The following is a 25,801-nucleotide window of genomic DNA, read 5'->3' as shown; positions in this document are numbered from 1 at the left end:
CACTCGGCTTCCGTAGTGTTTTACGCGCTACGGCCGGTAGTGACGTCACAAGATTGGGCGCTCACGGGAAGACTTGTCTCCGCGTCCAGCGGGAGGGCGCGGGCGCGCGCGCGCGGGACTTTCAAGCGTCGGACCCGGGGAACTCGAGCTGCCATGAGCCTCTGGGTGGACAAATACCGGCCGTGCTCCTTAGCACGGCTGGACTATCACAAGGAGCAGGCGACCCAGCTACGTAACCTGGTGAGTGGGCTGGGGCTGCGGGAGGGGGGGCGGGGAGGCCCGCGGCTCGGGGGTTTCGCGCCCCTGAGGAGCAGTGCATCGTCCGCCCTCCTCAGAAGGTGAGAAATGCTGTGCAAAAAATAAAACAGGGAAGGGCGAAGGAGTGCCGGGGCGGGCGTTGTACTTTCAAACAGGGAAAGCTTCACCGAGAAGTGTCTTCGGAGCCAAGACTTGAAGTGATGAAGTCACGAACACAGAATTCTGAGCAAGGGTTGGAACAGGTAGAGGGAACGGCAAGTGCAAAATCCTCGGCGTAGAAGTGTGCACAGCGTGTTCTGGGAACCGCAGAAAGGCCAGTGTGGCTGGATAATAGTGAGCCCCAGGAAGAGTACCAGGGGACGGGATGTGTGTGTGTTGGGGGCCGCTACTGATGCATATCCATTAAATCCCTGTGGAGTGAGATGGGAAGACATTGGAGGATTTTGAGCAGAGAAATGACGTCATCTAACTTTTTAACAGGCTTACTTAAAATTTTTTCGTGTCATTGTCCTCGTTTACAAGGAAGGTGTTCGGTTTATTAACTCATAAGGCCATTTCACATTCTCAAATGTATTATATTAGGACGCCCTTGAGTTTCCCCCCACCTTGATGCCTGTTTTTATTTTGTAGTTGATAAAAGTCTCTAATAGCAGTGTTTTGTGAAAAGCAAACTGAATCTTGAAGGGAGTGGGCAGGGAAGAAGGATCTTGGAATCAGTTGTTCAGCGTAGAAACCATTTATCCCCTTTTCTGGCATGATGCTGATGGAAATGTTTTTGCTCACCACTCTGGTCTTCTGATACCGACCTTTTTCATAATTACTGATACTATTTAATTGTTAGGTACTTTTAAAATGAGAAATAATGGAAGAGGATTCTATATGTATATGAAAGTCACTGGAAAAGTTGATGGTGGTGTGAGATTGAAGTTTTTTTTTTTCTCTTTAATTATTGATATTGCATCTAATTTAAAATAAACCTATTACAGCATTATACTTCATTTATACACAAATTGCATTTTCTGACAATAGCTTTGACTTCAGTTTTCCTAGCCATAGAACATTTTATTTTATTTTCTGCAGCCACTTTTTGTTGTACAGAATCTGTAATATATATTTTGGACAACAGTTAATATACTGGTCTTATGTGTTAATAAATTTGCTTTGAAAAATATTTATCTGTTTACTGTCAAATCTACAACTTAATAAAATTATGAAATATTTAAAGCATAACCTTTATTTTTGGTTAGATGGAAGTATCTACTGTTTTCCAGGTACTGTGTTAGGAGAATAGTTCCCTTCCTTGAGACTTTTCTTTTTCAGAGCCAGAGACAGATGAATTTACAAGGTATTAAAATTCACTCTAATAAGCTCCTGTGTTAAGATACTTATTTCACTTTGCCTGTAGCAGTTATTTACAAAACTTTTGCCTCACAAGATTTTATGCACCCAAGGCTAAGGTCTGTGTCCCAGTTATCTTTATATAGCCTCCATACCTCTAATTCCCAAACCTGATTGATCCCTAGGATCCCTTGGGAAGCGTTTAAAAAACATTTTGTCTTGTATCAGTGCTCTATCCAGTCCCCTTGTTCTGCACATAGTCTTCCACCTTCCTACATCTGTACTTTGCCTGAGGGCTTTTCTCCTGTTGGCACCCCAAGCAGACTTGAAATGCCCGGGAATTAATGCCCTCTCTTTCCCCCCAGGATTCAACAAAGGGCTGTTGAGAGAAACTGTATCATAACCCAGTTTCCCCTCCCCTTGGTGGGTTAACACTGTGGAATGTGTTATGCTGGCTTTGTCAGTTTCCCCAGCAGGATCAAACTCAAATGCCTAGAATGGTATTTAACTTGCTAACACATTCTTGTTACTGCCTTCCTTTCCTTGTTTGCATCCCTGCTATCCTATGAAGTTTTCGTTTACCTCCCAAGTAAACTAAATCACTCAATTCTTATCACAGGGATTGTTTCTAGGAGCCCATACTAAAGCAAGCATCAATCTCAGAGTTACCGAATCTTAATCTCATGGATGATAGGGTCCAGTAATCAATCAGTCCATTTTAAAAGTTCTCTTGGAGTATCTGACAATCAGCCAGGTTTGGGAGTTCCTGCTTTCTAGCATTTGGTGTTGTACCTTGCATGTACTATACGATGTATGTAAGTTATATAAAACTGGTGCCAGGGGATTAAAAAAACATTTCAAAGCTTATTAAAAAATATAAATATGTATATTTGAATTAGAAGTTTCATAGGTAGACACATAAAATATTAAGAAGTAGTTGGTTCTGCCTAGAGCAGGTCAGTTTGACTAGGGAAAAACGCCTTGTTCTTTTTTTCCAGGTGCAGTGTGGTGATTTTCCTCACCTGTTAGTGTATGGACCATCAGGTGCTGGAAAAAAGACAAGAATTATGTGTATTTTACGTGAACTTTATGGTGTTGGAGTGGAAAAATTGAGAATTGAACATCAGACTATCACAGTAAGCATTTCACTTTGAGGCCCAAGTATTTATAGCAGGGATTTTCAATCCTGGTCATGTATGCATCCTCCTCATTCTCTGCCTAATATAAAATTTAAGTAAGAATTTCACAGGTAATCCTGGTTCACAAAAATGAGAGCTACTGACTTATAGACCTAACTGTTATAACCAGACTAAGGTCATTTATGTCAGAGATGAAATATGAGCAGCAGGAGGTTTTGGGTAAAATGTAGAGAGTAAACTCATTTCAGGTTACCTAGTATGACAATGTCTCAGCTGGAACTAGACAAGTTTCTAAAAGTTCATTTTTCTGAGAGCAATAGTGAAGGTGGAAAGAAGGAAATGATTTTGAGCAAATTTTTAAATGTGGAATCAAGCGACTTGGAAAAGGTTGGGAAACTGACTGGGAGAGGTGGTAAGAGGCTCTGAGATGTTGAAAAGCTTCTCAGCCTCATACTATTCAGTGCATTTTTATGGATGATGTTTAAGATCTAGCTGAAATATTCTTCTCTCTAGATGCCTCCTCCCACCCCATTAGAATTAATTTGTCTTCTACAGCCTATAGTTTATATTTTTTATAGTACATATTTTATTTTGCCCTTATTGTAGTTGTTTATACATCTTTTACTTTGACAAGATTGTATTTGTTTTTAAGTTATGTAGAGAACATGTCATTCATTTCCACATCCTTCATAGCCCCTGGTAGAATGTCTTATATATATTAGGCAATGAAAAAAAAATGCTATGTATGCTAAGTGTGAATGGTAGTGCTATTAAAGATTCTTCAGGAGGATAACTGGTTTTAGGCTAATATTTATTAGCTTATGTTTAGACACATTGAGTTTGAAGTGATGGTGGTATATTGTGGTGGAAATTCTTATATGTAGGGACAAATTTAACAGGAAAGATATAGGATCTTTAGGAAGAAAACTGTAAAAATAGAAGGACGAAAAGTAAGAGCTGATCAGATGGAAAGATGCAACATGTTCTCAGATGGAAGTTTTAATATTTAAAAGTGTCTCTTCTCCCCAAGTTACAGTATAAATTTCAATGAAATTTCAGTTAAAATCCAAGTGGTTTTTTTAATTGTGTGAAATCATCTTAAAGTCCATATGGAGGAATGCAAGTACATTTCTGAGACTAGCTAATTATGAAAAAGAAGATTAGTGAAGTGGGTTATTTTACCAGATAGTAAATTATATTGTAAGGCTAAAACAATATTATATTGGATATGGGAATAAAGAATTAGACCAGAGGAATTGAATAGAAAGCCCAGAAATATGATGGAGGGTCTATTTCAAATAATTGGAAAAGGATGAGCTAGTAAAATGTGCCAGCATAACTAGTTACCTATACAGAGCAAAACAAAGTTGAATCTCCATGACATGCAGTTTATAAAGATAAATTCCAGGTGAATTAAAGACTTCAATGTTAAAATGAAACTCTAAATCTTAGAATAAAATTTCTTAGATTATGTGACTGGCCAGTGGGTCAAGAACACTTTTTAGTGGAAAACATGGAAACTATAGAAGAAAAAAAGATAAATACTTGGATATATATGATTTTTAAAAATTTGACAAATGGGAATATACATAAAATCAATAGAAAAATGAAAGATTGTCACAATATATTTGAAACGAATATGTTAGATAAAAGATTTTATAAATATGACAGAAAGACAGTGTGGTAGAAACTAAGTAACATAGTAAGAGGAGAGAAATATAAGTGGCCAATAAAGGTGTTTGACCTTTGTGATAGTTAAGCAGTATGTGTATTATATGTTCACTATATTGGCAAAATTGAAAGGCATGATAAAACCTACTTTAGATAGAGAATGTTGGGGAAGAGAATTTGTTCCTTGCTGGTAGAAAAGTGAGTTGTTAGAATTTTTTGGAAAGCAGATTGGTTTATACATACACATATGCATATGTACATGTATTAAGTTTAGAAAACACATCCCCTTCCATCCAGCAAATCCTTTACTGGGATCTCTTACATAGAAATGAAAGCAATATGTGAGACATATGTACAAGGATATTAACTGGGGAATCGTTTGGCAAAAAGCAAAAACCAAAATGCCCATCAGTATGACTAGCTTCAGAACATCTATACTGTAGGTTGTTTTACAAGTATAACACTATACCAGTTGTCTGAGAGGGATTGCCAAAATATATTAAGTAGGAAAAGCAAAAGACAGTGATATGTCTTTATATGACTTTATAAAGGATAAGTCTTTATAGATGACTTCCTCTTTTTTTATTTTTATCTTTTACAAGAAACCTTGACACTCTATATAAATATATTTGTGTGTGTTTATTTTTGTGTTAATGTGGAAAAGGCTGGGTAAGGATATATGTAGATTGTTTACAATGATAATCTAGATGGTTTGGAGATTCCTGAAGATAAGGAAAAGAAAAAATTAATCACAATAAAAACAGGATTATGATATGACCCAATTTATATAAAAATGTGTTTATCTGCACATTAATATGGGGTTAAAAAATTAATGGTGGGTATCTCAAGTTTTTTTTTTTTTTTTTTTTAGTAAGCATAAGTTGTTTATATAGTAAAAGAAAAATGAAAATACAAAAAAAGAAGAAATAGCCAATAAATAAATATTTAAAAAAACAATCTTTTTTTGTCCACAGACTCCATCTAAAAAAAAAATTGAAATCAGCACCATTGCCAGTAATTACCACCTTGAAGTTAATCCCAGGTAAATTGCTACTATAAAGAAATAAACATTTTTAGAAAAATGGTTTTCATACTATATTAGTCCATTTCTGTTGCTTATAACAAAATTCATGGAATTAGGCTAGGCAATTTATAAAGAAAAACAAAATTTATTGCTTACAGTTTCTGAGGCTGGGAGGTCCAAAGTTCATCTGGTGATGGCAGTAGTGACCCAGGGGTCTCACATTGCAAAATGGTAGAAGCAGAGAGAGAGCAAGAGAGAGAGAGAGAGAGAGATTCTCCTCTCTTTTCTTTTAAAACCCTCAGAACCATGCCCCTGACCACCATTTTTAATCCATTTACTATGGCATGGTTCTGTAGTCTAATCACCTCTTCAAGGCTCCACCTTTCAATTACCGTAATAGGATTTCCCACCCTCTTAATGGTTACAGTGGGGGCCAAGTTTCTAATACATAAAACATGGGGGACACAATTCAAGCTCCAGTAAGTTTTGGGTAGACATAATTCAATCCACTATGTTCCACCCTGGCCTCCCAAAACTCATGTCCTTTTCAGATGCAAATACATTCATTTCATCCCCAAAGTCTTAACTTTTTTCATCTCAAAAGTCCAAAGTTCAAAGCCCCATCTGTGAAATAAAAACAAGTTATGTACTTTCAAGGTAAAATGGTGGGACAAGCATGAGGTACATATTCCTATTCAAAAAGGGAGAAATAGGCTGAATGAAAGGGATAACAGGTCCTGCATAAGTCCAAAACCAGCAGGGTAGGCATCATTCAGTTTCAAAGTTGATGAATCATGTAACTTGACTCCATGTTTAATGTCTTGTGCACACTGGTGTGAGGGTTGGGCTCCCAAGTCCTCAAGCAGCTCCACTTCTATGGCTTTCCTGGTCTAAGGCGATGCTTCAGCTGTTGTAGGGTGGTGTTGCATGCTGGTAGCTTTACAAGTCTGGGGTCTCCATGGTGGTCTCACTCTCACGGCTCTACTGAGCATGGTGCTGATGGGTTTCTCTGCTCCAACTCTGACCCCACACATTTCCTCTTGGCATCTCTCTAGTTGTTACCAAACTCAGGTTTGCCTTGAGAAGGAAAAAAAACTCAGAAGTCAAATGGTTGGTGTTAGAAAAGCAGATGTATTCCGCTGAAGGAGATGGTAGGCTATCCCATCTCAAAGATTTAGATTTATGGAGGGGTTTTTAAAGGAGGGATTGAAGGAATGGAATGTGGGAGATGAAAAGCAGGAGAGAAGGAGATGTGAGTTAGGAGAGTCCGTGTCTATGAGTCAGGTACAAGGTCTTGCCAAAGCCTCGTCTGGTTTCTGTTCTCATCTTTGCTGTTACCTCAGGACCCTGCAAGATTTTGATTTGCGTGGGTGTACTTGGCTGATGCCCAAGGCCAGCTTCCAGTCATTTGGCCTTGATCATTTCTCAAAACTCTGCAAGTCTCAGAACTGTTAGCTTTGCAAAGTACTAATTAGCTTTTCTGCCTTGTTTTCCTACTTAGCAAGCAAGATAAGAAAGTCGGGATGGGAAGAAAGAGTGGAGAGAAAACTGTCCTTTTTAAAATCCCCCCTTCTCCTCAGCCCAGGCAGTTTTAGGTCCCAACATGGCTTCAGTCTTGCTCACTCCAACATAGTGAAGACTCTGTAGAGAATATGCTGCTGTGACAGATCTCTTTTCGGATCCCCAGTCTTTTCCATACAGCCTTTAAAATCGGGCTGGAGGCTGCCATCCTTTCATAGCTCTGGCATTCTGCTAGCCTGCAGACCTAACACCACGTGAATACCAACAAGGCTTCTGACTTGTATTTTTCAAAGCTGCAGCTCCAGCCATGCCTAGGGCCAATTTAGCCAAGGCTGGAATAGCAGGGATGCGGAAGCAGCATCCCGAGACAGCCCTGAGCAGTGAGCTTGTGGAAGGCGCATCATGCCTGATCCTTAGGACCATTCTGTCTCTCTAGGCCCCTGGGCCTGAAATGGAAGAGTTGGACCCAAGAGACTTCTGCAATGCCTTTAGGGCCTTTTCCCCCTTCTCTTGATAATCCTTTTTTGTACTAATCTTTTTAGCACCATTGCATTTTTATTCTGAAAATGCTCTGTTTCTGTACCACATATGGACAGGCTGCAATTTTTCCAAATACTCTCTACTTCCCTTTTAAGTTCTGGCTTTATGTCCTGCATTTGCTGCTGTAACTTGGCATAGTTACAAGCCATGCAGCTTCCTTAATGCTTTGCTGCTAAGGAATTTCTTCTGCCAAATACTCTGGTTCACAACACTTAAGTTCCAACTTCCACAAAGTCCAGTGTAGCCAAGTTCCTTGCCAGTTCATAGCAAGGTTGATCTTTGCCCCACTTGCCAGAAAGCTTCTTCCTGTTTCTATCTGAAATCTTCTTAGAATGGCTTTTACTATCCATATTTCTATAAGCATTCTGGTCACCACCATTTAACCAGTCTCTAAAACGTTCCAAACTTTCCCTGGTTTTCCTCTAAACTCCCACCAGCAGCTAGGCTTTTCGTAGCCTGCTTCTTCAAATTCTTCCAGCTTTTCCTCGACACACAGTTCCAAAGCCACTTCCACATTTTCAATTATTTAATACAAGCAACACCCCACTTCTCTGGTACCTATTATATGTTAGTCTGTTTCTGTTGCTTATAACAAAATATGTGGAACTGGGTGACTTATAAAGAAAAACAAAATTTATTGCTTACAGTTTCTGAGGCTGGGAAATTGAAAGTCCATCTGATGGTGGCAACAGTGACCCAGGGGTCTCACATTGCAAGATGGTGGAAGCAGAGAGAGCAAGAGAGAGAGAGAGAGACAGACTCTGTGTCTTCTTTTAAAACCCTCAGAACCATGTCCCTGACCACGATTTTTAATCGGTTCACTCTGGCATGGTTCTATAATCCAATCACATTTTCAAGGCTCCACCTTTCAGTTACCATAATAGGATTTCCCACCTCAACAGTCACAGTAGGGCCCAAGTTTCTAATTCATAAAACTTGGGGGACACATCTCAAGCGTCAGTGAGTTTGAGGGACATAATTCAATCTACTACAAACCTTTTTTTTTTTTTTTTTTAGAACCCTTTCTTGAAGGAAAATTATGTGTATGGAAGCACAGTAAATAAAACAGATTAAGATGAAGCTGCCCTGCTTGAAATGGGAACCTAGAGCCTTTCTACGTTGCCTTCCCTTTCAAATAATTTAACAATATATTTTAAGTTTCCCTGCTCTTCAGAGTTCATTGTTTTACATTAAGTACATTGTATTGTTAGTAAATTTTTATTAAATTATATTGACTCATTCGGTACTGATGAGCAAAGTGTTTCTAAAAAATTTGTAATATCTGGAGTGAATATTTCAGAAACTGAATTTTGGTTGTCAGATTTTTCTTTTTGCAACTTCCATTTTTTCAATTTCTTGATTAGAGGGTATTATGAAGTCCACCAACCAGAGTCTGTGTTATCTATCATGAGGTAGTAAGTGTTGGGAAAACAGGAAAATGGTTAGGACCCCTCAGATGCTCAGAATCTTGCTGAGCATTTGATGTAAATAGGCATGCCTGCTCAGGTGTTCCTTCCTTATCATTTAGCACATAATTGTGCATGTGCCCCCAGGTGTCCTAGGTAATGGACTTAAGTATAAAGGATGAGTGGCTCTGATCCACGCCTCCCCCCCCCCAGATGGCCCCCCGGGGGGGGGGGGGGGGATGGGGAGGCAACTGCTGCTGCTGCTGCTAGTAGTAGTGCCCCCGGGACACTCTGCAAGGCCACTGCTGGACCTGTAAGCTGCTGCTGCTAAGGACTGAGGTCGTTTCATCTGCCAGCAGCTTCCGGCATCTTTTGTGAGGGGTCTGGTGACCCAGTCTATGTAATGGGGTCTGAGCCCTAGCTCTGACAATATAAATGGAAACTTAGTATAACTAAAATAATAGCTAAAACAATGAAAATTTTGGCTTTGGTTATGATTTACCTTACTTTACAGTAAGATTGGAATCTTGTTTGGGAGGCATTGAAAACTCATGCAAGGTAAGTACTAAGTAGCATAGAAATGATTGTGGGAGCTAAATTGGGGAAGGCTTCAAGGTTCTTTCGGGTCTGTTGGGTTCTTGACAGAGAACAGAATGGAGGACGTTTTCAGGCAAAGGCAACATTATGGGCAGTGGCACAGAGACAAGAGTGAATGTCCATTTCAAGGATAGGCAGGAGACCAAATGGAGCAGGAGGAATGGAGTTGTAAGCTAATATGTTTGTGGTATGCAGTAGCAGGCACTGTGTAATAAGCTTTTCATGGATTATTATAGTTAGTCCTTAAAACAACTCTAACACATAGATACTCTTATTTTCCCTAGGTATTTCAAAGAAAATTAAGAGAAGTAAGGTTGGCAGGAATGGGTTTGGTTATAAAAGAGGGAGTGTTAATTCCATAGACAAATAGGAAATGTTTTGGATTCTTGACTAGGAAAATAATCATAAAAGACACTCTAGATATGTTGATCTAATAATAGTGACTTAGGAAAAACCTAATGGCTTTTTGGGAAAATAAGCTGAAGCTAATTGTTTTGTGCACTTGTTATTCTGAGTTCCTCTGAAGCAAGATTAGTCAATCAGAAATTAAGCTGATTGTTTTTCAGCTCTCTGAAATTAACATTCATTCAGCCTAAATTGACCAGGTGACTTCTGTTGGTTTGAGAGGTGCTTTACTTAAGTACCAGAACAATAAATGGGTGTAAATGACAGATTAGTGCAGGTAATAAGTCAACAGTTTACAGGGTTCTGACCTTTATCTTAAACTGTTTGCCTGTCTCATTTGCTAGCTAAGTCATTGAATCAATTCCATGCCCGTGCTGGGAGCAGACTTCTATAGCCTTGTTCTCTCTCAGATCTTTGCTATTTTAGGATAGGGAAGAGGAGTAGTGATTAAATTTCTGTTTTAAAGAGTTATTTTTATATTTTGATAATAACAGATAATTAAGAAATTGGTTATAATTAGGTATTAATTTTGTGTGGTAGGTACAGAATTGTCAAAACATTGTGTTACTTTAGTTATTGCTCTTTTTCAGTAACAGTAAACTTAATGTATGAACATGTTTAATGTTTTCAATGATGTTAATCCAATTGGAATATTGTTAGCATTTTTAATGTCCCTAAAACATTTCACTTTTAAAGGTTTATGACAGGAATTAGTGTTATCAATTTTGATTAAAATTTTAACTATTTAACATCTTCAACATTTTTCTTATAAAGATTAAGAATAGGGGCATAATACTTTCTAAAAATATTTACACATATATCATTATTTTTGCTTTGTGTAGTGATGCTGGGAATAGTGACCGTGTAGTAATTCAGGAGATGTTGAAAACAGTGGCACAATCACAGCAACTTGAAACAAACTCTCAAAGAGATTTTAAAGGTATGTGGTAAAGATTTCTATTTATGCGGCTGCCAAGCATTAGTGCTCTTTAAAAAACTGGGTTTTTTTGGAGTTATAAAAGTGAACAAGGGAAGCATAATCTCTGTGCTCATGGAAATTTATAGTCTAGTGGAATTGAATTTTGTGGGAAAGAGGACTGTTTTTGCCACCCATTTGATATTTTAGATCAAGACGAATGATGAAAAAATACTTTATTTAAAACAGGAAATTAAAATAACTGTTTTTATGACTAAAGTTATGTTCATTTTCAAATATTTAGATAAACAAAAAAAAAAATTAAAATTAGTTGTATTCCCACCATTTAGAGACAGCTACTACCAATATTAACAGCTCGGTCTTTACCTTCCAGTATTTTTTCTGTGTGTGTACACACACACACACACACACACACACATACACACACACACACACACACGCATGCATTCTTACAGGTGAGATTTTGTGATTATATGTATATGCCAATATTTTTCTTTCTTTATTTTTTTATTATGAATATTCATGAGATACAAAGCTAATTGTCACCCCTTGTGCCCATGATGTGAGGGCCAGATTCATACTGGCAGCATACCTATTACCAGAAATTACTTCTGTAACCCTTCTCCCCCACCCAATTATCCCCCAACCGGCCTCCCCCTCCATCCCCCCTACCAATTCAACTTTGTAGCCCTAGGAACTTTCCCCCCTTCTGTAAGACCAATGTACTACTGTGGTCTTTCCTTCTTTCTTTCTCTCTCAGCTCCCACATATGAATGAGCACATGCGGTATTTATCCCTCTGTGCTTTGCTCATTTCACTCAACATAAGTTTCTCTAAGCTCATCCATGTTGTTGCAAATGGGAGTATTTTATTATTTTTTATGGCAGAGTAGTATTCCATGGTGTATATATACCATAGTTTCCTTATCCAATCATCCATTGATGGACATTTAGGTTGGTTCCATGTCCTGGCTATTGTAAACACAGCTGCAATGAACATGGGAGTGTAGGTTCGACATGATGATTTCCATTCCTTTGGGTGTATACCCAGAAGAGGTATTGCTGGATCGTATGGAAGATCTATCTGTAGTTGTTTGAGAAACCTCCAAACTGTTTTCCATAGTGGTTGTACTAATTTACAGTCCCACCAACAGTGTAGGAGTGTTCTCTTCTCTCCACATCTTAGCCAGCATTTGTTATTCACTGTCTTTTTTATTATAACTAGTCTAACTGGGGTGAGGTGGTTTCTCAGTGTAGTTTTAATTTGCACTTCCCTGATGACTAGTGATGTTGAGCATTTTTTCATGTATCCGGCCATTTGTATGTCTTCCTTTAAAAAATGTTCAGCTCCTTTGCCCGTTTTTTAATTGGGTTCTTTTTTTTACTGTATAATTGCTTGAGTTCTATGTATATTCTGGATATTAATCCCTTGTCAGATGCATAGTTAGCAAAAATTTTCTCCCACTCTGTAGGCTGTCATTTCATTCTGTTGATTGTTTCCTTTGCTGTGCAGAAACTTTGGACTTTGATATTGTCCCATTTGTTTATTTTTTCTTTTGCTGCTTGTGCTTTTGGGCTCATGTTCATAAAGTCTGTGCCCAGACCTAGTTGTTGAAGTGTTTCACCTGTATTTTCCCTTAGTAATTTTACAGTTGCAGGTCTTATACTTAAGTCTTTAATCCATTTTGAGCTGATTTTTGTGTATGGTGAGAGATGCATATCTAGTTTCATTCTTCTGCATATGGATGTCCAGTTTTCCCAGCACCACTTGAAGAGGCAGTCTTTTCCCCTATGTAGATTTTTGTTGGCTTTGTCCAATATCAGATGGCTATAAGCCTGAGGGGTGATTTCTGGGTTCTCAATTCTACTACATTCATCTGAATGTCTACTTTTATACCAGTACCATGCTGTTTTGGTTACAATAGCTTTGTAGTATAATTTGAAGTCAGGTAGTGTTATGCCTCCAGCTTTATTTTTTTTGTTCAGGATTGCTTTGGCTATTCGGGGTCTTTTGTTGTTCCATATGAAAGGTAAGATTGTTTTTTCCATTTCTGTGAAGAGTGTCATTGGCATTTCAATGGGGATTGCATTGAATCTGTAGATCACTTTGGGTAGTATAGACATTTCCACAATGTTAATTCTTCCAATCCAAGAGCATGCAATATCTTTACATCTTTTTGTGTCTTCTTTAATTTCTTTCAGAAGTGATCTGTAGTTCTCATTGTAGAGGTCTTTCACCTCCTTGGTTAAATTGATCCGTAGGTATCTTATTTTTTTTTGTGACATTTGTGAATGGGCTTACTTTCTTTATTTCTCTTTCTGTTAATTCATTATTTGAGTATATAAATGCTACTGATTTGGGGGTATTTATTTTGCATCCTGCAATGTTACTGAAGTTATTAACCAGCTCTAGGAGTTTCGATATAGTCTTTAGGTTTTTCTATGTATAGTATCATGTCATCTGCAAATAGAGAAAGTTTGACTTCATCTTTTCCAGTCTGGATTCCCTTTATTTCTTTCTCTTGCCTAATTGTTCTGGCTAGTACCTCCAGTACTGTGTTAAATAGAAGTGGTGAGAGTGAGCATTCTTGTCTTGTTCCTGTTGTTAAGGAAAGGCCCTCAGTTATTCCCCATTTAGAATGATACTGGTGGTGGGCTTGTCATAAATGGCTTTTATGTTGAGATATTTTCCTTCTATACCTAATGTGTTGAGAGTCTTTATCATGAAGGGATGTTGAATTTTGTCAAATGCTTATTCAGCATCTATTGAGATAATCATATGGTCTTTGTCCTTGAGTTTGTTCATGTGCTATATCACATTTATTGACTTTTGTATGTTGAACCATCCTTGCATCCCTGGGATGAAGCCCACTTGATCATAGTATATAGTTTTTTAAATATGTTGCTGTATTCTGATTGCTAATATTGAGGATTTTAGCATCTAGGTTCATCAAGGATATTGACCTATAATTTTCTTCGTTGTGTCTTTATCTGGTTTTGTTATCAGAGTTATGTTGGTCCCATAGAATGAGTTTGGGAGAGTAGCTTCTGTTTCAGTTTGGAATAGTTGGAGGAGAATTGGTATTAACTCCTCTTTGAAGGTTTGATAGAATTCAGCTGTAAGACAATCCGTACCCGGACTTTTCTTTGGAAGATTGCTAATTACTTCTTCAATCTCCTTGTTATTGGTCTGTTCAGGTTGTCTGTCTCTTCTTGGTTTAGACTTGATAGTTTGTTTGTGTCTAGAAACTTATCCATATCTTACAGATTTTCATATTTGTTGTCATACAGTTGTTTATAATAGTCTCTAATGATTCTTTGTATTTCTGTGGCATGGGTTGTAATGTCTCCCTTTTCATTTCTGATCTTTGTTATTTGGGTCTTCTCTTTTTTTTTTGTTAATCTAGCTAATGGTTTGTCTATTTATCTTCTCAAAACCAACTTTTTGTTTTGTTCTTTTCCATTGTTTTTTGGGTCTTTTTTTCATTTAGTTCTGTTCTGATCTTATTTCTTTCTGTCTACTACCTTTAAGTTTGGATTGTTGTTTTTCAAGTTCTTTGAGGTATAGTGTTAGGTTGTTTATTTGAAGTCTTTGCATTCTTTTGATGTAAGCCTTTATTGCAATAAATTGCCTCTTAGTACTGCTTTTGCTTTTTGCAGCAAAACTCACAGGTTTTGGTATGATGTATCTTTATTCTCATTAGTTTCTAGAAATTTTTTGATTTCCTCTTTAATTTCTTCTTGGACCCTTAGGTCATTCAGGAGTCTTGTTCAGTTTCCATGCACTTGAGTAGTTTCCAGAATTTTGCTTTTTTTGATTTCCAGTGTTAATCCATTGTGGTCTCAAAAGATACTTGGGATGATTTCAGGTTTCAAAAATTTGCTAAGATTTGATTTGTTTCTTAGTATGTGGTCTATCCTGAAGAATGTTCCATGTGCTAATGAGAAGAATGTATATTCTCTAGTTGTTGAATGAAATGTTCTGTAGATGTCTACCAGGTCCAGTTGGTCTAAGGTGTAGTTTAAATCCTGTGTTTCTTTGATTTACTACCTGACAGATCTGAGAGAGGGGTTTTCAGGTTACCCACTGTTATCATATTTGGGTCTATCTCTTTTTAGGTCTAAGAGTGTTTGCTTTACATATCTAAGTGCTCCACTGTTGGGTGCATACATATTTATGATTGTTATGTCCTCTAACTGGATAGATCCCTTTATCATTATATAATGGGCTTCCTTGTCTCTTTTTATGGGTTTTGGTTTGAAGTCTGTTTTATCTGCTATAAGAATAGCTACCCATGCTTGTTTTTGGTTTCCATTTGCATGGTGTATCTTTTGCCATCCCTTCACTTTTAGTCTTTGTTTGTCTTTATAGATGAGGTAGGTCTCTTGAAGACAGCGTATAGTTGGGTCTGGCTTTTTAATGTAGTCTGTCTTTTGAATGGAGAGTTTAACCCTTTTACATTTAGGGTTGTTATTGATAAGTATTCCTTTACTCTAGTCATTATATTGCCGTTTTTTTTTAATGTTTTAAACATCATTTGTCCCTCCGTTTATTTTTCATCTTCAATGTTAGTTGGATTTTTGAGGTGACATGATTTAGCTTTTTTCTCTCTCATTTGCATTTTTGTTTTAATGGCTGGTTTTGCTGTTTCTTGTGAATCTGTGATATTGATTATTGTTTTTCAGATTCTGGATGCAGGACTCCTTTCAGTATTTATTGCAGGGCTGGTCATGTTTTAGTGAACTCCCATAATTTTTACTTGTCAGGAAAATACACTTTCTCCTTCATTTCTCAAAGATAATCATGCTGGCTATAGGAGTCTTGGCTGGAAATTTTTTTCTTTTAGTCTTCTGAATATGTCATCCCATTTTCTTCTGGCCTGTAAGGTTTCAGTTGAAGTCTGTTGTTAGTCTGATGGGGGCTCCCTTATAGTTGACTCGATGCTTTTCTCTTGCTGCTTTTAGAATTCTCTTATGTCTTTGACTTTTGCAAGTTTGACTATCAAGTGTCTTGGAGAAGATCTTTTTGGACTGAATCTGTTTGGGGCTTCCTGGATCTAAAGGTCTGCAACCCTCCCTATACCTGGGAAGATTTCTGTTATTCTTTGAATAAGTTTTCAATACCTTTTCCTTTTTCCTCCTTTTCTGGAATACTCATGATTTGGATGTTTGTGTACTTGAGGTTGTCTTCTAGCTCCCTTAAATTTTCTTCATTTAAAAAAAAATTTTTTCCTTTTTCTTGTCTGCCTAAGGTATTTCAAAAAGACCATCTTTGAGTTCTGAAATTTTTTCTTCTGCTTGCTCTAGCCTGCTGCTCGAGCTTTCCATTGTATTTTTTTATTTCATTGAGAGAATCCTTTGTTTCTAGAAGTGTTGTTACATTCTTAAGTTATTAATTTCTTTGTAAATTTCCTCTTTTATATCCTGGATATTTTTTCTCATTTCATTGTGTTCTCTAGTTGATCCTTCTCTTATTTCTTGGAGTTTTCTTAAAATCAGTGCTTGGAATTCCTTTTCAGTCATCTCAAGGGTTTCTTGCTCTATGGGGTTTGGTACTTGAGAATTACCAAATTCCTTTGGTGTTATATCTTGTTTATTTGTAGTTCTAGTATTTGTATGCTGATGTTTGATCATCTTGTAGAACTCTTATTTCTTCCATCACTCTGGAGTGAGTTATGAGAGGGAAGACTTTCTCCTCTGCTTATGGGTTCTTCTGATGACTCTTCTTGTATCATTGCAGTTGAGTGTGTGGTGAGCTGCTGTGGCTTCTGTTTAGTCAGCGCATGGATCCTCGTCGTTCTTCTGGGCGGCCTGCACAGTGTGTGGTGGGGCCTGCAAGCACCCCTCTGGTGCTTCAGTGTGGGCATGGCATGTCTGTGGCTGCATTGGTTCCCAGGTGTGGCTCAGGACCTCTGTACTCACCTGGATGGCCTGCATGGTGGGTGGTGGGGCCTCCTGATGTATTTTTTAAATAGGCTGTTGATTTCTGTCTCCCAATGCCTGCTCAGTCACTATTTTCGACGTTACTACACAAAACAAAAATAATGGTGTACATATATGTAAATATTTAGAAAATACTGTGCCCTTATTTTATTTTTTTAAATTTTATTTTATTTTACTTCTCAAAATACATTGTACTTGATTTTCATGATGTGCACTTATTTTAAATCTGATATTATAAGAAAAATGTTGAAAATCTGTTAAAATAAATGTGGTTAAAACTTAATTTTAATCAAAATTAATAACACCTAGTTACAGTTGTAAACCTTTAAAAATGATATATTTTAGGGTCATTAAAAATACTAAATATTTCAATGCTGGATTACAATTGGATTAACATCACTGAAAACACTAAATGTTCGTACTTTAGGTTTACTGTTACTTAAAAAGAGCAATAACCATTAGCTAAATTATAGTTTAATTTAACATTTCTTTACTCTTAGAGATGTTCTGCTCCTCTGCTTTTTTTAACACTGATTTCAGCTGTGATTCTTTTTCGTTGGTCAGTTTTTAAAAAGTGAAGTGAATTTTCTTGTACTCTTAGGAAGGAGAGGAAGGCCAGAGAGTTTTTCTATGTTCAGGGCTCTAGAGCTGCCCATATTAATTATTATTTTCACAGAGTGATAAAATATATGGCCTTGTATTCTGAGCTCTATTTTCTCTTCCCCTCTGCCACTTTTATTGGAATTCTTTCCTTTCTCTTTTTTTTCTGTTCTGTTCAGTTTGGATTCTGTTTCTCTGATTTCTTCTCATTTTGAAGTGTCGTCTTTGAAGGGAGGTACATTGTGTTATTTTCATAGTTTACTGCTCTTCAAGCTTTCCTGCATCAACGATCCCTTGCTCTCACCTGTGAATTGGGCTCTGAGTAATCTCCCTCATAGTTAAAAATTTGCTGTCTTCAAATTGACTTGTGATGCTTTCCAGTGTGTTCCTGTGGGTGATTTGGGGGTTTTCCTGTCCTAAAGGGTATCAGAAACCTGATGGATCCTGCCAGTTCTCCCACACAGATGCTGATAGCATGTGGGTCTTTCTAATTTTAGTTGCTTATTCTCAGTTGCTTATATTTTGGGGTTTTTTTTTTTGTTGTTGTTGTTGTTTGTAATATATAAATGTTGTTCATGGGTTTTTGGTCTTGGAATTTTTAGTTCTGTTTGTTTTTATGGGGGAAATTCAAATGCTACACTCTGCCACTGCTATCTTCTAGAAATAATTTAATATGAAAAAATATAATAGTTGGATTCAGTCTCTGTATATATATTATTCCTGAACCCCTTTAAAACCAGTCCTTGATTGTGGCCAGGTGGAATCTTACTGTTGGTCTTTATGCCTTGTTGACTACATCTCTTGCACCAGTGTTTTCCAAAATATATTCCTTAGGATTTGAGATTTTAGACTTAAGATATTCTACAGAAATTGTGCTCCTGAGATAAAATATTTTGGGAAAATACAGCACAGTACATCCTTGTCTTGGTAATTTTTAGTGCGTATAAATAATAAAGGCTGCAATGAATTTCACAACAAAATAACCTCTTTAACTTTATTTAGCCTAGTGTCTCTTAGTCTTGATTATAGAATTTTTAAAAATACAAGTAAATTGTTTTTGCCATATTTATAATTTCAATTTGTTTTTGCAAAGGGAAGGCTTATTATTTAGGATTTCACTCTGAATAATGACAAGGAGGAAAAGGAGTTAAGTTAAAGCTTGTTTTGTTTCTCTTCAACTCAGTGGTATTATTGACAGAAGTTGACAAACTCACCAAAGATGCTCAGCATGCCTTGCGCAGAACCATGGAGAAGTATATGTCCACCTGCAGATTGATCTTGTGCTGCAATTCTACATCTAAAGTGATACCTCCCATTCGCAGTAGATGTCTGGCAGTTCGTGTCCCTGCTCCCAGCATTGAAGACGTAAGTCAAGTTAAACTTTTCAGACAAAATTCAGCCAGGTTTCTCTGAGTACTTTGTGGACATCCCTGTTATGTTTGTTTTTGTAAAAACATAGTGAAGCATATCAGTAATTCAAGAACAGCTGTGGACCTGGATGCAAACCATTAGGATATGTGCAAACCAGTACACACACACACACACACACACACACACACACACACACTCTCTCTCTCTCTCTCTCTCTCTCTCTCTCTCTCTCTCTCTCTCTCTCAAGTGTTCTCTTTTAAACCATCTTTTACCTTAAACGAGTAGATATTATGAATTTACTAAACTAGGTAAGGCTATAGTTATTCAGTGTATTCTTCAAGCTGATTTAATTGGCTGTAGGAGGAGACGGGAATATGGAGGAAATAGATTTTGTAAGAAGATGATGAGGGAATACCTAGTTCCTAGGTAAGGAATCAAAGTTAGTCCAAAACAGCATTAATACATATTTTTTTTCTTTATCATTCTTAACAGCTATCAGTAAAAATTCTAATTTCTCACAATAAATAGCTTCCTTGCTATTATAGATTTTGGGAGATTTTATAGAAAATAGGGAAAATTTGTGACATTGTATTGGATACACAGTAGGAAAGTACCTTTATTACAATTTTTACTTGTAATTTGGGGAGTAATATAGTTAAAATGGTCTATAAATATATTATCAACAGAAAGTGCCTCAATGTGCTTTTTGACAGACTGCCTGTTTTTGTTAATTTTATTTGTAGATTTGCCATGTGTTATCCACTGTGTGCAAGAAGGAAGGTCTGAATCTCCCTTCACAACTGGCTCATAGACTTGCAGAGAAGTCCTGCAGAAATCTCAGGAAAGCCCTCCTTATGTGTGAAGCCTGCAGAGTACAACAGTGAGTGAAAGAGGGGTAGTTACTGCAGGAAACATTCTGGGATATAAGCACTCTTCCGTTTAATTTATTGTGTTCTCTTTTTCTTGTAGATATCCTTTTACTGCAGATCAAGAAATCCCTGAGACGGATTGGGAGGTGTATCTGAGAGAGACTGCAAATGCAATTGTCAGTCAGCAGACACCACAAAGGTAACTGGTATAAGATGATGATGGATAAAGGTTTGATCGTCAAGGTAGTACAGGTATTGGCTGTCTTATGCTTAACACCATGCCATTTAGAATTATAATTAAGTCTTGAATCTAAATATTAAACTTTTAAAAGAAAAGTAGGATATAATTTCAGAACTCTAGTGGTTTAGAATAGTTGGTATGTAGTATTACTGCTTTTCTTAAGCTGTTAACATGTAAAAGTGGAATTTATATGTAAATTAAAACATTTTTAGCTTTCCTTTCAAGATCTCAGATGACATAACATTAGTACATAATATAATCTGTCTAGCTTTCTAATTTTGAAAAGAATAGTATATACCTTTGTAACTGCATCATGTGTATGAGTCAGACTTCTAGTTCTTATCCTAATTTTTAGCTAAATGTCCTTGAGCAGGTAACCTTATTTTAGAGTTTCCGCTTCTTTATTTATATGGTAAAGGTACTATTACCCTTCCAAAGGACACTTGTTCCTTTGTTATGTAGAGAAAGAGATTTTATGATGATGGTTTGAGAACTAGCAAACACTCTTCTCATGTTTGATAAGTTCTATTAAGAGTAATATTGTATAAATACTGTTCATACTTAAGAAGTATTTTTTGGCACATTTGTTGCAAAGTTGTTTTTGTTTACTTCTGTGGGTTTATTACTCTGTAGTGGACCATACTGAAACTATCTTAACCACTGGTTGTTTTATTTATGACAGCTTTGATTGAGAAGGAAAATCTGTACTTCTCCAAATCAGAGCTGACAGTTTAAAGGCCCACTACCTTTGGAAAGCATGGAGAAGGCTCCTCAGGCTCACTGAAGCACATTCTCATGTCCTTGTTGACTGTCAGAACAGAGAAACTATCTTTGGACCTTAGAGAGAGTAGTTGATCATTTTAGGGTACAGAATAGTTTGACTACAATCAGTATAATTTAAGCTTCCCTGTTTTAAATGAAAATAATGGTGAGAGGAATATACCGTTTTTCTCCTTTTGGGTGGTACATCTGATGAATTCTAATTTTTATAAGAAATTCCTCAAAGGGAGTAGCACGTATTCTCTGGTTACTATATAGATTAGTAGAGGTGAATAGTGAATCATACATAGTGAGTACTTAGTATATTATTAGAGTTTGCTTTGAATTCTCATAATTCAATTATTTTAGTTGAAGAAATCAATAGTCTTCAGAAAGTACCAAACATTTTAAGTGGTCTCATCAGAAAAGAAACTTGTCTTTAGGAAAAAGCATGCATTCCATTTTGTTAAATGTTGATAATCAGTGAAGAAATCTTACTTAGCCTTTGAAGAGATAAAATTCAAACAGAATGTGTCTTAGGAGCATTTTACTTATTTCTACACTTGAAGATGACTTTTTTGTTTTTATTTTGATTTTAAAGAAGAAAAATTATTAGAACTTTCCTACTTTTAAGGGATTTAGGTAAAGATGTAATATTTGACTATTATCAGATATATTTTTAAAACTTTGATTATTGCTTTGCTTAGTTCTTCTAATTGCTGCCACCCTTTCCTCCAATTTTCCTAACAAGTTTTGGCAGTTCATAAATTAACTTGTGCAAGAAGAGGTGCTGCTGTTTCCTGTTCAAAGTAACAATTGTGGGAATTGTTTCCATTGTGCTGTATAAAAAGAAATTTTGCTCAATTCCAGAAAGCCTTAGTGCTGACCATAAATACTGGAAGGCTGGTGTCATTCTGATCATTGGCCCATGGAATGCCAAATGACTGCTGCTGATATTTGACCTTTAGTCTTGCTAAGATACTTGCAGTCTAGATTCTCATTTGCTCTGTCTTAGAATAGTCATAATTTTCTAATTTGAAAGCAGCTAATATTTAGTGGAATGATTATGTTGGCCCCTACACTAAGTTATCTTATTTAATTCATATAACAGTCTTATGAGGAAAATATTATTACCATCTTTGTAGATAAGAAAACTGAGATTTAGGGAGATTAAGTAACTTGTTTAGGGACATTCAGTTATTAAGAGGCAAAGACAGTTCTAGAATACCCATTTTTCTTTGACAGAAGAATTTGTGCTCTTAATCACTTGTACCCTATCAAGAAATAATGACACAGATATAGTAAATGTAGAATATATTAATTTTTAGAAACTAAAAATATTAGACATTAATTCAGACTAACATCAGTTGATTAGTGTTATCAGCATCATGCCCTAAGGTCCCGGGTTCAGTCCCTGTACCAGCTAGCTGCCAAAAAAAAGACATGTTAATGTGTATGAGATGCACACAGTGTAGTTACATCATAGTGGTATAGGCAAATATATCCTGCATCAACTTTTCAGAAATAAGCAATATGCATATATTAAAATAATTTTATACCATATGTCATTTGTTTTTACTATTTATGCTTTAATAGTCAGGTTTTATTTTTGAGATATGCTGTCATCTCAGAGAGGGATCAATGGCTTTTGAGTCAGACTTGAATTAAAATGCTGGGTGAACTACATGAGTTTTGATGGAAGCTTACTCTCTGAATTTCAGGTTCTTTTCACTTAAAGAGTGTGGTTGTTAGGAATAAATAGTGTGTTGCAAGGAACCAGTATAGAGTAAGGTGTTAAGCGCTTTGGCAGACATTGGAAGGGTTTGGACTTTGTAGTGAAACAGATCTGTGTTTAAATCATGCTCTATTGTGGTCCACTTTATCAAGTTTCTTAAATTGAGTCTTATTTTTTTCGTCCAAAACTTGGAGATACATCCCCCTTCAGAGCTGGTGTGAAGTCTGATTTAAATTGTTTTAGTTTCTTGCACATAGTAAGTGCTCAAAAAAAGACTAGTTGTTTTTTTCACTTTCATTTAGTTATGTGTCAGGGCTTCATGCTCCTGGAGTTTTAGGAAAATAGTCTGAACTGCTTTTAAGAAATCTTTTATAAATCACTACCCTGATATATCTGAAGTATGGAACATTTGTAGTATTATGTTAGTAAAAATTCAGAAGTTTTTTTTTCCTTTGGGGATAGGTAAATATATAGAGAGATATAGATGAAGGTACTTGTTTTATGTATATTTAGAATTTTGTCGCTTTTTTTCTTGCTGTTTTAAAATGTTTTACGTATATTTCCCTCCTTCACACATTTCCCTCCTGAAAATGTTATGAGAAGGGCCCAAAGTTAAGAGCTCAGAGAATGTTCATATTCACTCAGCCTGGTTCTGTGCTTACCTGTAATCTCTTATCCTGCTCCTTTTACAACAGGACAGCTTTGTGTCCCTGCCATATTTCTTATGGTGTAGTCTAGGCAGTAGCATTATATTATAGTTCATGCCTATATTATCTTTTTTTACTTGTGTAATTGATTGAGTGTTGAATCTTTTCATGACCATTTTCTAGATGTATACTAGTTATCTATCTGGAGGCAAACATATTACTTGATATCAAAGTATGTTAAATTATGTGGTGTGAATAAGCTCACGAAGTCTTAATTTCTGTCTGGTACTTTCATGGTATTTTTGATATAATTAATAACCCTGAATACAAGTGTCTCACTTTAAAAGAGTTCTGAAAATTTTCTTTTAGAAAAATGAGCTGAAATTAGTAGGAGCTTTTATATGTGCATCCAAAGTATGATAAAATATTTGAGAAAATGTGCCTGTATTAGAGTGTTTTTGTTTGTTGGGCTTTTTTACCTGCCTGTAATCCTGACGACTAGGCCAGTTGTCGAGCTAGGGCTGGGTCTAGAGCTCACAGACACCTCAAGCCTGTTCAGACTGGGTTATAAACCCATCACATGCCAGGCTGGGTCTCCAGACCTCTCATGCAGGTCTATGAGCTAGGTAACCAGACAAAAAGGCCTTTGGAAGCTGTAGGTTGGAGAGCATGGCCGTGCAATGTGGTGGACGCCCAAGGCAGACGCCAGCCAAGGTGGCAGCGCCACACATGTGCACTAACCCCCCCCCCCCCACAGTTTGGTTACAAAGAATGTGCTGCACCACCCCCAACCTGCCCCGAGGCAGGGACCCTGATTAAACTATTCTGTTTTCCCAGCATTGTTCAATTCATAAAGTAAAACAGCACAGTAGGTAATTGGAAAAGTTACTCCTTATTTTCATCATAAATTATTATTTTGTTTTATGTAGGCTCCTTGAAGTTCGTGGAAGACTCTATGAGCTTCTAACCCATTGTATTCCTCCCGAGATAATAATGAAGGTAACCTGATTTCGGATCTTGAATTGTTATAACCATAAAATTTGGACTTTAGTGTGTGATCACAGGTCTTTTGCAGTACTAACATACATTAACTTTTTCTCTCCAGCTCATTAATTCCACAGATATTTATTGAGCCTCTACTGTGTGGTAGGCACCATTAGGGGAGAGCTGAAGAAGAGATGGGAGGGCCTGCCTTCAGGGAAGTTATATCTAGTGAGGTGAAATGCAAAACAAGTAAAGAAGGGGATTTCAGAATAAGTGCTACAAAGAAAATAACAGGGTGAAATAATAATGGAGGGTGGGGCTGTGGAAGGCCATTGATGGCTTCTCTGAGGAAGATACAATTAAGGTGAGACTTTGAGGATTAAAAAGAGAAAACCATGTAAATAGCTGGGGAACAAGCATTTCAGACAGTGAGACTCAGTGCTCATGGGGAATGAAGTTGAAGAGGTAGGCAGAGCCCAGACTGTGTACTAGGATATTTTAAGCCATAGCTTCAAGTTTGGTCTGTCATCTACCTAGCTAGGTAGATTTATTGATTGCTAGATATTAGGGAATTCAAGGTTTTTTGTCTTTTTTTATTGAAATTAAGATGGTAATCTTACATGAAGAAATTCAAATGATACAAAATATCCAAAGAAAATAGAGGGTCCACCCTTCCATTTCTACAAAGGTGACCCTTTTAACAGACCTCCATTCTATTTACTTTAGAAACATGTTTATGTATGTGTGTGTTGTGTCACAGAACTTCTGTGTTCTGTACTGTGTTCTCATTCAACAGTATATAGCAGAGGTGTTGTTTCATGACTCTACAGATTTACCTCATTCTTTTTAGTGGATGAATGGTATTCCATTGTATGACTATAACATAGTTTTTTGAATATGATCCCTATTGGTGGAACTTGAGGTTGCTCACGGATTATAATTATTATAAGTAATGCTGCAGTAAGCATCTTTGTACTTATATCTTTGCACCCTTATGTGATTAAATATTTGGAACTTGGAATGTGGTAGATAGCCACTAGATTTTTGCATTCCTGAAAAGTTACGAAAGTTTTCGCTTTTGATTGAAGACTGCCAGTTCACATAAAATATTAAAGATCTCGTATGTAAAAAAGAACATATTTAAGTTTTACTTTTTGTGAGTGACAGAAATAAAGCATATTACGATAATATTTTTTTAAATGATTAATTTTTAAATTACTAATTTCTTTAGGGTCTTCTCTCAGAACTTTTACATAATTGTGATGGACAGCTGAAAGGAGAAGTGGCCCAGATGGCAGCTTTTTATGAACATCGTCTACAGCTGGGTAGCAAAGCCATTTATCACTTGGAAGCATTTGTGGCCAAATTTATGGCACTTTATAAGAAGTTCATGGAGGATGGATTGGAAGGCGTAATGTTCTGACTTCTATCAGTAATTCTACCAAACATTTCTCAGTATTAGCATTTATCTACAGTTTATATAGGAAGAGGTGTAGGTAAAATAAACTAACTTTACTTAGTCATGTCTTACCTGTGCGTGTGTGTTCTTTTTGGTAATAATTCCTCTGTGGACTGTTAATCATTATCCTCTAAGTTAAATAATTGCTTCTTTTCTATTGAAGTATATTGAAAGGACACAACTAGAAACTTTAGATTTCAGGAAGATGATTTTAATTTACTTTAAACATTTGTTATTCAAGTGTGGATTGTTGATTCTCCCATTCCCTTCCAACCAATCCCTCATCTGCTGAAGAGGATTTACATGTAAGAAAACAAAACTTATTTTTTATCCTTTAGGATTAGCATTTTTGACCACA

General features: G+C 36.6%; 1 protein-coding gene across 1 annotated transcript; it reads left to right on the top strand.

Annotated features, from left to right (window-relative positions):
• Positions 1–77: 77 nt before the first annotated feature.
• Positions 78–25,566, top strand: RFC3 (replication factor C subunit 3). Its single transcript, XM_063103113.1, has 9 exons — positions 78–240; positions 2,595–2,732; positions 5,381–5,448; positions 10,742–10,839; positions 18,562–18,743; positions 19,493–19,629; positions 19,719–19,817; positions 23,930–23,999; positions 25,216–25,566. The coding sequence occupies exons 1-9, from the start codon at positions 154–156 to the stop codon at positions 25,405–25,407; spliced, it is 1,071 nt and encodes a 356-aa protein (XP_062959183.1). The 5' UTR covers positions 78–153; the 3' UTR covers positions 25,408–25,566.
• The last annotated feature ends 235 nt before the right edge of the window (positions 25,567–25,801 follow it).

Source organism: Cynocephalus volans, chromosome 7, assembly GCF_027409185.1.
Source record: "Cynocephalus volans isolate mCynVol1 chromosome 7, mCynVol1.pri, whole genome shotgun sequence".
In the NCBI taxonomy this organism is placed as follows: domain Eukaryota; kingdom Metazoa; phylum Chordata; class Mammalia; order Dermoptera; family Cynocephalidae; genus Cynocephalus; species Cynocephalus volans.
The sequence above is the reverse complement of the archived record's forward strand: the minus strand, read 5'-3'. Positions and strand labels throughout refer to the sequence as shown.

What these genes read in the sequence shown, in the direction of transcription:
- RFC3 (XM_063103113.1), top strand. Translation starts at nt 154, where the DNA reads ATGAGCCTCTGGGTGGACAAATACCGGCCGTGCTCCTTAGCACGGCTG. An exon ending in CTGCTCCCAGCATTGAAGAC is followed by an intron (nt 18,744 to 19,492) that starts GTAAGTCAAGTT and finishes TTTTATTTGTAG; the next exon opens with ATTTGCCATGTGTTATCCAC. An exon ending in GAAGCCTGCAGAGTACAACA is followed by an intron (nt 19,630 to 19,718) that starts GTGAGTGAAAGA and finishes TTTTTCTTGTAG; the next exon opens with ATATCCTTTTACTGCAGATC.